Source organism: Pezoporus occidentalis, unplaced genomic scaffold (genome assembly GCF_034315485.1).
Source record: "Pezoporus occidentalis ecotype Australia unplaced genomic scaffold, CSIRO_AGI_Poc_V1 ctg7, whole genome shotgun sequence".
NCBI classification, from domain to species: Eukaryota; Metazoa; Chordata; class Aves; order Psittaciformes; family Psittacidae; genus Pezoporus; species Pezoporus occidentalis.
In genome coordinates, this window is record NW_026916052.1 from 575,572 (window position 1) to 589,316 (window position 13,745).

Genomic DNA, 13,745 nt, shown 5'->3' on the forward strand with positions numbered 1-13,745 from the left:
TAAGGACCATTTTAATCAGAAATCCTGAAGCATACAGAACCAAATCACCTCCTCAAGGAGCTGAATGCAAACAAGGTTAATACTGAAAATTAATCTGTTGTATTATGTAGTGGCTTTGCATTGATGTTCAGAATAATAAATACAGCATCTCTCATGTTTAGTTACATGACCTTTACTATTTTCCTTTGCTTGAATATCTGTGTAAGAATTGCCACCTTTGGAAGCCTGAATTATAAAGCAGCTGTGATGGATAATTGACCATTCAAATTTGAGAATGGAGCTTCCTACCATTATAATTAATTTCTTTAGGAATCCACATGGCTGATTACTAGATTAACCAGTGGCCTGAGGGTGCTAATGTGTTACAGTCAAATTCAGCTTTCTTCCTGGTCTTTGACACAAACATTTAGATAGCTAGTAAAAGGATTTGTACACAGCTCTGAAAGCATAATTGAAAATAACGTTTGGACTTGGTCATTTTAAAGGTATTTTCCAACCTAAATAATCTGTGATTCTATGTTAGTAATTAAAAAAAACCAACAACCACAAAACCAAAGTGCCATTATAGTATATTCTGCTTATAAAAATGAGGTAATCAAATGGAGAGATGTTGGTTTGAGGTTTCTTCTTTTCCTTGAGTGTAAAATGGAGAAAAATTCCACCTGCTTTCAACCCAAATTATAACAGTGATTATCTCTCACTGCAGAGATTTTAACTGTGATTAGAGCTTAATTTTTCCACATTGGGCCAATTGCAGTGAAGGACTCAAGCATCACGTTGTAGGGTATTCAACATTCAGTTTGTAAGTGTCTGACCTTGGGAATGAAATCCAAAATCCTGCTTTGGACAGCTGGGTCTAAATGAAAAATGGAGAACAGGGTTGCATCCTGTGTTTTGCAGGAGCAGGAAGGGTGGAAGCCACAGTTCCACCCACAGCAACCTGTAGGTGGATGCCCAAGTTTTCTTTCCGGAAGGTAACTTTGAATCCCCCTCAGCCAGAGATAACTGTCTAGGGTCAACTGTTTCCTGTGGGGCCCTTACCACTGTGCCATGACATGAAACGGAGGCAACCATAGCTCAGATTTGTTTTAGAAGGTAAAAAACCTGAATTCTGTGAGAAGTTTGAAAGTGTCTGCCACATCAAGAAGGAGCTCCTGTGGGGACCATTGTGCAAGTCAGCAGCTAAGCAATACATTTACATTTTGTAGCAGTGCCATGCAAAGGCAAGAGGGCAAGACTGAGCATATATGATACTTTAAACATTTTAGATGTTGCAGAGTTAAAATATCAAATTTGGGTTTAAATACTTGAATAATAATCATTGCTTTAAAAACAGGCCTTTTCCTGTATGGGATTGTTAATGTGTCAAAAGCAGTGAGAGCACCCTAAAAAGAACACTTGCTAACTCAAAATGGGAATGATAGGAAATATCAGTTGTGTGCAATACCATCAATGTAATGCATTCTCTTTTGACTGTAATCTTTTAAAGAAAATTCTCTTTGCTGACCTGGCATAGAGTGGAAAGTTAGGATGCTGCTTCCCAAAAAAATGTCCATGCTATCACCTCTGCTGATTTTACAATTTAATCCTTAATATTTGATGCACTTCTTAAAATGGCAGCTTCTTCAGTCACCTAATTGCAAGAGAAGTCATGTTAATAGCAATACTCTCTGCTTGTACAGAAAAACTTGAAAATATGATTGGAATGTGTTTGTTGTTCTTATAAGTTTGATTTAAATTATTGAGCAGTTGGATTCAACTGTGCAGGAAATGATACTTGATAAAGAATTTTCATTATGTGTATTCACAAAAGGGCTGAAATAGTGCCATATAAATCTGGTACTGTTTAACTTCCTCAGACCCTGAATTTTACAAGCTAAGTATCACTGCTTTATGTAGAGGTTGTATGCAATGTGTTTAAAAATTGGAAAGGTTAAAAAAAATCATTATTTCCACTACATACATTGGTAATGATTCCCTTACCTATCTTTATCAGAGCTTTGACCACAATTTGTCCGTACTGCTTCACATAGTAAAACTATTTGAATTGGATACACAACTTACTAGCGAGAGAAGCTCTGAACTGAATGGAGAGGACCTGTGGGGACAGGCAGGGGTCAAAGGTTTGTTCAGGGAAAAGAAGGCCTTTCCTGTGATCCCTTTTGTGTTGTGAGCAGTAAGGCTGGCTTGTTTTGAACTGATGGTCAGGAAGACTTAGGAGGACCTAACTCTGCTCTACACCTTCCCACCTATAAATCTGTGTGGAATACAGGGCTGTTAGGAGAGGGCACAGCTCTTGGAGGGGAGGGAGTGCTGCTCTTTCGGAGGTACATGCTCCTGAGCAGCCTGGGTTAGGGAAGGAGAGTGGTGATGGCTCCAGAATTCAGCGAAACCTGACTGGAGTTTCCTGAGACAAAGCAAAAGTACTTCTTGAGCCTGAAGGCATTTTAGTCCTTCTGAATTTCAAAGGCCTGTTGCAGTAAATGGAAGAGCTGATGCTTGTGACCTTTTACTAAAAAGTATCTTTCATAACAGGGAGCGATAGGCAGCCTAAATATAGTGGTAGCTACCAGCTTCCCCTGTAATTCACAACCCGCCTGTTGTTCACTTGTTCTGCTTGCTTTCTTTCTATCTCCCTTATTCGTAGGTTTGCTATCTCATTATTACTTCATTTTTCTTTCTTTTTCTCTGATGAGATACATGAAGACTACCTAGTTTACAGCACCAGGAAATGAGATGAACTTCTAACTCTAACAAAAGCGTTGCATTTCATATGAAGTTTCTAGATGACTTTGAATTAAAGCGAAAGTCAGTTTTTAAACCAAGGGCTGTGAATAGCTACTCATTCAATCACATAGCAGTAATATTGAGTGCTGAGCTTAAATGCCCCTCTCATAAATCTTAGGCAAGGTTTTTATTTGCTCACAAAAACATTTGGGTGACCTCTGAAGTACAATTCAGAAGATGGCACAGATTGCAAGCCATCTTGTTTATTTGTTTACTGAGAATGACATTTTAATCACAAGGAAAACCAGGCTGGGAAGACAGTGTTATCTTTCAGTCTTTAGAAACAAAATGACTCCTACCCTAGTTCTAGATATTTATGTAAAAGCAACCATGTCCTTTCATTATCATTCAGTGACACTGAAATCCATGAAATCTTGCTGAAATTTGGCTTTTGATACAGAAAATCAGAGAATGGGACATGTCACTTTAGAACATAATAAATGTATTAACTTTGTGTCTCTAAAGATATTACAGAAAAGCATGAGTCATTTCAGTAAAGCAAGAGAAACTGAATCTAAAGAAATCTTAATGCTTGCAAATAGGAAATAGAACCAGAATTCTGATTCCCCAAAGTAGTTATAATGTAGACATTATATTCCTTCAGCAGAGTCTGACTCAATAAAAAAATGTACTGCTTTCATTTCCCTAATTTTAAAACTATGTTATTTAAAAATTTAATTTAAAATTAGGCCTGATGAATTTCAATGTTGTTACTTTGACTAATTTAGAGTGTGAAGAAATAGTTTCCAAAAGCAAAGCAGAGTAGGGAAAATACTTCTGTGTCAGGGAATGCCGATGAGCCTTATCGCAAAGCAGACTGTGAGTAACTGAGAACAGAATCCTTTCATTTGGTTAAAATAGTATTGGCTTTCTAATTTTGTATAAAATAATTATTTTCACAGAAAGAAATCTTGAAATCGGATCTCATTGTCTGCACAGCGGCTGCTGTTCTGTCATTTGCTGTCAGTGCCAGTACGGTGTTTCTATCATTAAGGGTGTGTATCTGTCCTGTTTTTTTATTCCCCACCCTGTCTAAGGTATTATTTCTTTCATGCCAAACCACAGGGTGCTTCATCTGGAAAGAATAGAGACTGTGGGAAGAGATGTTAGTGAAAATGTATTTGTTGGTCATTGCAACATTTTTTATGTGTGAGGCAGTTAGTTTATGGATATTTGTATTAATTTCTGTGTTACTGTTTTAATGTCTCATTCCTTAAAACTCTGCATATCCACAGCTGTTTTATGATGTGGGAGCTGGGAGATAGAAAGAGTAAGCCAGATCTCTTGCCTTTTTTTCTGCAGTTAGGGAGGAAAAAAATTGCAGTGTGTGCAAAATAGGTATTTCAAAATCCATACCCACCAAGGGGTCAGAGAGTTTGAAGACAGGAATAAAAATCATTTACGTAAAAAAAAAGCAATTAATAGGAACTGTTAAAAATGTAAAAAAAAAAAAAGTTATATATAACAAAGTGTTATTTGAAAATTATAACCATGACTTTTTTTTTCCTCTTCTGGCCCAGCCATTTCTCAGCATCGTCCTGTTTGCTTTAGCATGGACTGTAGGATTCGTAACACATTACATACTTCCTCAGCTTCGCAAGCATCACCCCTGGCTGTGGATCTCCCACCCCATACTTAAAAGCAAAGAGCACCAGCAACGGGAAGTGAGAGGTTTGTAATAAAATCTTTTCTAAACAGTGATGAAATGACTTGCAGCTTGTCTTGGTTTAAAATAAAAATAAAAAATAAAAAATCCAGAAGGGACAGAGCAGGGAGAGTAAATTGTGCTTATATTTCCCTCTTTCAAATAGCATGCATAGCCCATCACTTCTGTTCCCCCCTGCCTGATCACCAGCAAATCCACAAGCCTGTAAAATTTGTCTCCTGAGACCACTGCACAGAAGGGCAGGCACCCTGGAGGCTGTCTAGTCTAATGCTCAAGCTCAGAGCAGGGTCAGCTAGAGCAGGTTGCTTAGGGCTGTGTCCAGTTTTGATTGTCTTCAAGCATAGAGACCCCACAACCTTTCTGGACAGCCTGTTCTAGCATTTGATCTTCCTTACAGTAAGAAAGGTTGGTTTGTTTACTTATGTTGAAATGGAATTTCAGTTTGTGCCCGTTTCCTTTTGTCCTGTCACTGGGCACTACTGAGAACAGTCTGGCTCCATCAGCTTTGCCCTTTCCAGCAGATATTTATACCCCCAAAATGCCCCAGTCAGGTATTAATAAGAAGCCACTTGAGCCTTCTCTTCTCAAGGCTAAGCAATCCCAAATCTATCAGCCTCTCCTCCTATATTAAATGCTCCTGTCCCTTAATGATCTTACCAGCTCTAAGTAGCCTTTCATAAGCCATTGTCTGCTTTTTGCTTTTACATTACAGTACTGTTACTCGCTGTGTTTAAAGCAACTATAACTACATTATAGTTCGTGCTTAGTACATTTGCATGTTATATAATTTAAAAACTTAATTTATTGATGAAATTAAGGCAGAATCTTTTCTGCTTTCTGATATACAACTATGTAACATTTAAACAGCAAGGGTAGTGCAACTCAGAGTTCTAATTTCCATCACAGCACTTTTAAAGATACATTAAAATTGAAAGGAACTGTGAAGCTTCCTTGAAGATTTGTTCTTGCCAGTGTCTCCTGGCTTCAGTGGGTAGTGCCCTGGTACATGTGGGTATTGGTAAATGTTTTAGTATGCCGAGGTCTGATTTCCTCTTCCGATACAGTTATTTCTACAAGCAACTAATGTACTGTGAGAAGCACAGCTTCCCCCTCACCCCCAGCTCTCATCTTGCCTTTGCTACCAGCCAAAAGCTTGCTTGTCATTTTTTGATGGATCTTGTGCCTTAATCAGTCTCAGTGTATGTTCCTAAGGTGTTTGAAGGCAGCATTGTCAGAGCACAGTCTGCTGAGGGGCTTTAGTTTGTTCTTCAACAAGCAATGAAATAGTTCAGATTGCTCCCTGCAAAACCATACATTAAGGATTTGAATCCTTAAAAAAAAAAAAAAAAAAAATCATGTTTTTCAAAACTATTACTTTCCAAACAAGGCTTGGGTATGAAAAATGTACCCAAGAGGCTTGATTGAAGGTTGCTTTTTAACTTTTACTGCAATATGCCAAGGAAAATGTAGTAGAAATGTAAATCTTATTAAGGATCACATCCAACTGAAAACATTTCTCAGGTCTTTCTCTCCCTGATAATCAGTAATTCTGATGAATACCCAAGTTTTATTGTTTATTATTTCACATAATCATAAAAGAATACTGTGGAATTTCTTTCCCTTGTCCTGATTAAGTCCATTTTCATTTGTCACAAAACATTGTTTTCCTAAACGCAGTGACTCAGCCTTTCAAAAGGTTGAGGGTAGATATCTGCCAGACTGATCTCTAAAGATGGGTTTCCTTCTACTTTGAGATGCAGCTGCATTTCCCATGCTACCTGCTGCAGGCAATAGGCTTTTTTCCTTCTTTTGCAGTCCTCATTTTATGTGCGGTCCATTCCTGCACTCTGGGGCTTAAGTACTATTGCAATGTATCTGGTGTTGTGTCTTAGAAAACAAGAGTAAAAAAAATAAAATACATATTTCAGACCCTTAGGCTGCTGCAGAGGCTTTTTATCATGTTCTGAGATGAAACAGGCCGAGGAAAAGGTTGTGTAATCCCTTTGATAGATATGTCTGACAGGCTGTCTTTTCTTCTACCCCGTAAGAAAAATGTAGGAACCAAACTTAAAGGTTCCCTGTTTGTATAGAAAGAGAAGCTTGGAAAAGGACAGTATCCGTAGTTGTCAGGCGTGACAGTGAAAGAAGTATGCAAAACAAGATATCTGTGAGGAGATTTTACTGCATAGAATTTAATTTTCAGCTTCCTAATTTTTGACAAGTGTAGTGTTACTGGGAGAAAAATGGCTGCTAGCAATTAGTGAGGCAGCTGGTAATGACAATTCCACAAGTTTATTCCTGGCTTTGTTTCCTAGACTCTGGATGAGTTCTTCAAAGTTTTGGGCCTTCCACAGAATAGCAATTATCAGACCTGTTCTCATGATGCCTCTATGAGATGACTCATTTATTACTTGTCATTGTTGTGCCTGACTGCAGGAGGAAAGGCTGAGGTCAAGATGTATGAACTTGTGGTATAATAGATGTGTAGAAACCAGTGCAGGACTGAATGAGAAAGAAACCCTGAAACACTAGAGACTATTTTTTCATCTCCTTCCTCCATGCCACTGCTTTTATACCCCACAGATTCATGTAAGCCATTTTCAAATCATCTGTGTCTTTCACTGGGCCCCCTCTGAATGTGAGCTCTTTTTTCTGCCTGCATTGTCTGCACACATCTCTCTCTACTCCTGCAGCTACTTTCTTTTTAGTCTGCTTGATATGCACATCTCTTTATTCAAGCTTGAGTTCATGCACAGAGCTCAGCTTTGGGCAGCTGGATGAAGTTCTCAAGTGGAGCTCTGAGAGCAATTTGCAGTTCAGGAGGAGGTGAGAGGAATGAATAATAACAGCTAGGCTCCAAAATGGACGTTTCACTGTGTGTGTGAACTTTTAGGAGGTAGTCTTTAGGTAATAGGAGGAAATATTCTTATGCTATAACAAGAAACAGAAATTGACCGTATTTTCTGAAGGTGGATCTTTGCAAGAGCATTGCCGTAGCTTAAGATACTGTGAGTTAAGTTTAAATTGGAAGGATTACTTTTAGATCTTTCTTTTGAGCCTGTACAATCCGAAACTGTGCCTGCAGAGCATTTAAAGTTGTTGATTCAGCATGTTGTCTTTGCCTGTCATTGAAAAGGTGTGTGGGGGAGGGTAGGATGTGTATACATAATTATTTTCATTTCTTCAGGGTGAAGTATTGGAGATTCAGTAGCTGGCATTGTTATTTCTGAGTCAATACCAACTTCTGCCGTTTTTGTGTTCACTGTTTTTCCAATAACCTTGTCTAGCTGAGCTCAGCTGAGAATAAAGGCATTATTCTTGTCTGTACACAAGTGTTTCTGCCCTCAGTTCACCTAAGTTCTCCTAGGAATTGAATTGCACAAAACATTCAGTTCTTGTTTAATACTCAGATTAAGCGGTGACGTTGTTAGAAAATTCTGCTGCTGCAAAAAAAGGTATTCTTTACTCGTGAATGATGTGATCCTGGCAGATACCTTTTACGATGGTTGTTTTAAGTGTTTCAAGAAACATCAGCGGCAGTTTCTAGCTCCTGTTAATTCTGCAGTCTTTAGGTCTCAAAGGATATGTAATTTATCAGTGAGGTCAGTGATACTTTGCAGTCCAGTGAACAGTGTTTTGCCACTATAAGGTGAGGAAGGAGAGGCACGGAGCTCAAATGAGGCTCCCTAGGTCATTCACCAGGTCAGTGCTGGAGCTGGAGAGGGCCTCTCTGGAGTCATTGCATCACTAAAAGTGCTATTTGATAGAGGGACTAAGTAATTGGATTATGTAGAAACTACCACCTAGCATGTATCATCTTAATTTCTGAGCATTTCTCATGAGTGCAGTTATAAGCAGCAAAGCAGATACTCTCTAAATTCAAATTACAAAAGAATTATGAATTCTGGTATTTCATAAATCAGTTGGTTGATTGTTAATGTCAGCTAACTCATTTCTTCTATGATATTGCAGTGCAAAAAATGCTGATAATTTTGTGAAATGATCTGTTATCTGAATTTCTATTTCAGATGCCGCTCATTTGATGTGGTTTGAAAGGCTCTATGTGTGGCTTCAGTGCTTTGAGAAATACATTTTGTATCCAGCTATAATACTGAATGCCCTCACCATTGATGCTTTCTCAATTAGTAAATACAAGAAGCTTGGTACACAGTAAGTAAATTATAACTCAAAGTATGTGATTAGTAGAATATTTGGTTTTAGACTGAAGAATGAGAAATTAAACGTGTTTCTTAAATAAGTGTACTTGTCACAGGTTTTGTGCATTGCTAGCTCAATATACAATAATCATTGGCTTTGCTGAAAGAAAAAAGCAGAACTACCTTAGCACATGCTAAGACATGACTCCAGTGAGAAAGGGAGAAATTAAAAGATTAAATATATATATATATATGTGGAATGTCTAAATGTCAATTAAAAGCAAGACACACTATACCAGACTGCAGGTGTTTGGGCATGAACACAGTGGGGTAACTAGAATTAATCAGATGAAAATGAGAAATCTAGGTTGGATATCAGGAAATATTTCCTAACTGAGGAGTTATAAGACTATGGCTTATCTCCCAAAGGAGTTATCAGAAGCTTCACCAGGCAAGCCTTTTACAGCAAGACTGAATAAAAAATTCAACAGTGAAGAATGATGGGTAGCTCTGCATTAGGAATGGTTTGAGAAAGGTAGGGATACAAGTATTTCCAGAGTCTGATGTCTCTGATATTAAGCAGAACTGGTGATGCTGATCCATGGTCTCACAGAATGATCCTTGCAGACAGCCTTTTATGGCAAATATTTTGATCAGTGACTTGCCTACTGCAGATATTCAGCAGGCTTAGTGACTGCAGCATCCCCAGTGAGCAGAGGTTCTGCAGTCTTTTTATCAGAATGACAGGGATGCAGATGATACAAACAAAGAAACAGCCTCTGTTCAGGAAAGAAGTTCCAGGAGGAGAAAAAATAGTGGGGTGGGGGGAAGGAGTTCCTCAGTATTAATAAAAATTCAGATTCTTAACTGTAAGTATATAGAAAAAAGAACTTTGATATAAAAATTGCATTTTTTTTTTTTTAATTATTCTTCTCTCTTGAAGAGCAGCACAGCTTTAGGAACTGCACAACCTGAAGGAAAAGGTGGATCCTGCTTTTAGGGGCAGAAACTAGGACTAGGGCATTAGTCAAATTTTTTGCATATTCCTCCCAGAAAGCTGCTTCTCCAAAGAGGCTGTCACCAGTCAGTCAGAGATGATAGCCTGTGTAGTTCCCCATTGGCCTTTTTCCCTAAGGTACTTGGGAGATGCCAAGGTGCTTCAGGAGTTTAACTGTATTGTCCAAGGTGAAACTGAGTTCATACTTATCCCTCTCTTTGGTTCTGCAAGGCTGAGTGAACTAAAAAGTAATCAAAATGTCATTTGTTACTAGTTAGCAGACGTGACTGAGTACATGCACAGAGCAAATATGTAGGGTTAGGAAGGTGCTATTTTTACCCAGTCATTCCTCCAAGCTAGATTGCACTTTAAAGTAGCACCTCCCTCAAACGTTCAGAAGTAGTGAGTCAGTCCCCCAGAAATCTTGAGATTAAAGACTAATTACACTTGTCTGCCTGTGATTGCTTGGCCTCTAGGGGAATACCAAGACAATCCTTTCCTTCCCCATCCCCCTCGTGTCTGTGTGATCACCTTGGATTTAAAACCTGTGTTTTTTCCTTGTAGCAGAGGTCTACCCACAACACTCCCGGTATCCCTTGTGTGACACTCCTCTTTAATATGCTTCCCCTACAGCTACTATGTAAATACCACACACAAAACATTTGTCTTCAGATCCTACCTCTTTCCTCTCAGCTCTGTAAGCCCATGAGGGATCCTGGATTCTCCTTGCTTCTTCCATAGAAAGTGTTACTGAGGGTTGTACTTTCTCTGCTTTAATACTTAAATACCCATTTCCTGTTGTTGGAACATTCCTTAGTTCTTGACCACCCAAGGATCAGACTGCATCATACCATAGAGAAGGGCAGGAACTGTCCTGGTCTGTGTCTGAAAGTATCTGAGGTGGTACATTTTGCATTATTTGATTTTGGAGTTTTATTTGATTTTAATGTATCTTTTGAAGAAGCTTCATCTTGCCTTGTGATTTAAAGGACTGAGGTGATTTGCTGCTTGAGGAGGCAGAACAGCTCCTTCACAGTCAGGAGGTAGCTTGAGCTTTATATACCCTGATATGCTGGTTATTAATGGGACCCATGCTGACAAGCTGCAATGCTTGCCCGTGTTACCTGCCACAGAGGCTTCAGAAATAAGCTCCCCTTCTTGCTCTCTCTTACTTTCTCTCTGCTGGGAATTAAGGCCCGAGGAGAAAGCATCCTATGTGGCAATGTTCTTAAAGAAGAGGGTTGATGAATGAATTATTTTCTGTTGCCCTTGCCTGAGAGCATCATTTTATAAAATGTCATGTTTGGGTGAAATTTTTTTGCATGTTAATAGATCCAGTGAGGAAAAAGTCTTCTTTTTGCTCTACGACCTCTAAGTTTTCCATGTGAAAATTCCTCAGTGTTGCAAGAATTTTCTTCTTTCAGAAGTATGAGAGATCCAATTGGTTCATACAGGACACACTAGGATGGCTTCTGTTGGCTTCAGAATCTATTTAGCTTAGTCACTAGATTTTCCATTCGGAGTTCTGGGGCAGATTGAAAAGAACAGCTTTGAAAAAGTGAGAAATAAGGTAAACTTGGCATTTCATTCCAACAGTGATGTCCTGGTGATCCTTTGGAATGACCTGCATTCAAATCAAGTTGTATCTGTGCTATGGATAAATGCCACAGTAATGAATAAATGCCACATAAAATAAAATCAACCTGAAAATGTACAGACTTATGAGCCCTGCTAGAATGATGAAAACCTTTAAAAAAGGTGTAAGAGTTAAAAAGAAGTTTAAGACCTTTAAAAGTTTAGAGCTTTCTGGCCTATGAAGTGTCAGCCATGGCAACTGCCAGAAAACCCTGAGGGTACCTAATACGACCAAATACTCCTGAGTTTGACGTGGTGCTTCAAGCCTCCTAATGAACCTGAACATGCCCAGAGCTTTCTGCATAAATCACTTGTCTCTTATTCAGACTAGGATCCAGAAACCCAAAGGTTTTGAGCTGAGAGCTGTTTTGCAGCATCCCCAGTATGTGATCAGGATTGAGCTCACAAATACTGCTTTGATTCCTTCCTTTTTAAAACCTTGACGTAGAAGGTGGCATTGACCATTTAATTTAACAGGTATCAATCAGAAAAGTATAAGCTATGGGAGGTTTGCTTTTGATTTCTCCTGCTCTGGTGGTAAGGAAATTCTTATAGGAGTGGGGAATCATACGTTCCAATTCCCGCTCCTGACCCTGTTCCTGTAGTTTATAGTGGTTGTTGGATAAAATACAGAACCATGCAAGTGTTCATGGTCTGGAGCCCAGTACTGTGTTGCATCTCAGGGGAGTGCCTATCAACAGAGATGTAGACTCATGTTCTGACTTTGACTAAAAACCTTTTAACTTTTCTTGGCACAGGTTCATCTGAGGAAGGGGGAGTAGAGGGTAACCTGGGGAGTGAGATGTGAGTCTGAATCCCTTCAGACTGGATTTGGGTTCCTTCCTTCCCAGGGAAGTAGTCTAACCAATAGGCCGCTGCAGAAGTCTAGCATAGCAGCTGCTCTTTCGAAAGAAAAGAGCCTGCTCAGCTCCCTGCAGGAATGGTCAGAAGCACTTAGCTGTGCTGGAGCAGGTGGTGGGAGACAAAGGATCCTCACCTGCAGTCTTAGGTCAGGGTGGGTTAAGACAGGGCAGTATTTTCAGACAAATCACTGTCCCAAGGATTTCATGTAGGCTAGCTTTAGTCGCCTGCTTGCAACCAGAATCTCCATTTGCACTGGAGAAAGATCCAAGGTTGGATTTTCATTCTGCTCAGGTGACCAGAAATGAAAAATGCGTGTCTGAGATCTTTCTCGGGTTTAATTCCTGGAATAGGCTTTATTGTCAATTAAATAAAATGGAGACCAAAATTGCTGTCTAAGCAAGACCATCTTTCCAATTCTGTAAAGATTCTTAAAATCAAAACTAAAAAATGTGAACAGCCTCAGGTTTCTGAGTTCAGATATATATGGTGGTTATTTAAATTCAAGGGGTGCCAACACATTCCTTCTCATCTTTCCTTCTCATCTGATTGTATTTTCTTACACAGAAAACTGTATGGTTTTCTAGAGAGTTCAGAGAGGAACATTATCTTCTTGGAGATACAGCAGCAAGCCCTTGAATTTTTAAAGATTAGATTTCTTGATTTTCTGTGTGGTCACTTACTGTTTAGAGCTGTCAGATGAAGTTCACTCTCTGAACTATAGTAAAGGAGAGTAAAATACAGACTGAATGCATTTTACAGCACATAGATTCAACACCTTTTCTTTTAATCTGATGAAGGAATTACTGCATATAGTTGACCTTGTGATCAAGAACAATGGTAAGAATTTTAAGCACTTAATGTCTATGTATATTTCTATCCAGAATTTTGTCATTTTGTGTAATGAAATTAGGAGAATAGTTATAAATTCTGTCATCAAGTGAAATTCCTAGTAATAAAAAAACCCTGGAGTTCAAGATACTTTTTTCAAATTACAGTAAAGTATTAATGGAAGTGCCAAAATACTTCCCACATGGAAATCATTGAAGATTTATGCTAAGAGCTATATAAAAATATTCTTTCTAGATTCTTGGCTTTTAATAGTCAATGCTACTCTTTCCAGTATAGTTATTTCTTCATTTCAGATTACCAGTGTGTGAAAATTTTAAAGGAAAAGCATGAGGTTACACATGGGTAAAATAAATGGCATTATTAAAAGAACATAGGATTAATATCAAATCAATAAGATGTGCAGATTTAGATACACATGACAATATAAAACACATCTGGTATTTGTATTTAAGAGCTTCATAATTTAGTGGTTTATGACTTTGATTTGATTAGGTTTTTCTTTCTGCCTTTCTTACAGCTGTGATATTATCCTGATAACAGTTGCTGGGATGAAACTCCTCCGCTCCTCATTCTGTAATCCTATTAATCAATTTGTTACTTTGAGCTTTACTGTAATTTTCTTCCGCTTTGACTACAGAGACATTTCAGAAAATTTCTTACTGGATTTCTTCATGATGTCCATTGTGTTTCATAAGGCAAGTTTTATAGCTCCTATAGCTTTATTTCGTAGCTTTACTTATCTTCTTAGTGTCATTGTGCTGATCAGTGTGTGGTAGGATTTTTTTTTTAG

At 38.5% G+C, this 13,745-nt stretch overlaps 1 protein-coding gene across 1 annotated transcript in view; it reads left to right on the plus strand.

The window, feature by feature from the left end:
• Positions 1 to 13,745, plus strand: part of PCNX2 (pecanex 2) — a 154,671-nt gene that overhangs the window by 70,090 nt on the left and 70,836 nt on the right. Inside the window, exons 18-21 of the mRNA XM_062641709.1 lie at positions 3,690 to 3,782; positions 4,308 to 4,458; positions 8,482 to 8,623; positions 13,473 to 13,650. Coding sequence (XP_062497693.1) covers positions 3,690 to 3,782; positions 4,308 to 4,458; positions 8,482 to 8,623; positions 13,473 to 13,650 — 564 coding nt within the window. The remainder of the gene's footprint in view (positions 1 to 3,689; positions 3,783 to 4,307; positions 4,459 to 8,481; positions 8,624 to 13,472; positions 13,651 to 13,745) is intronic.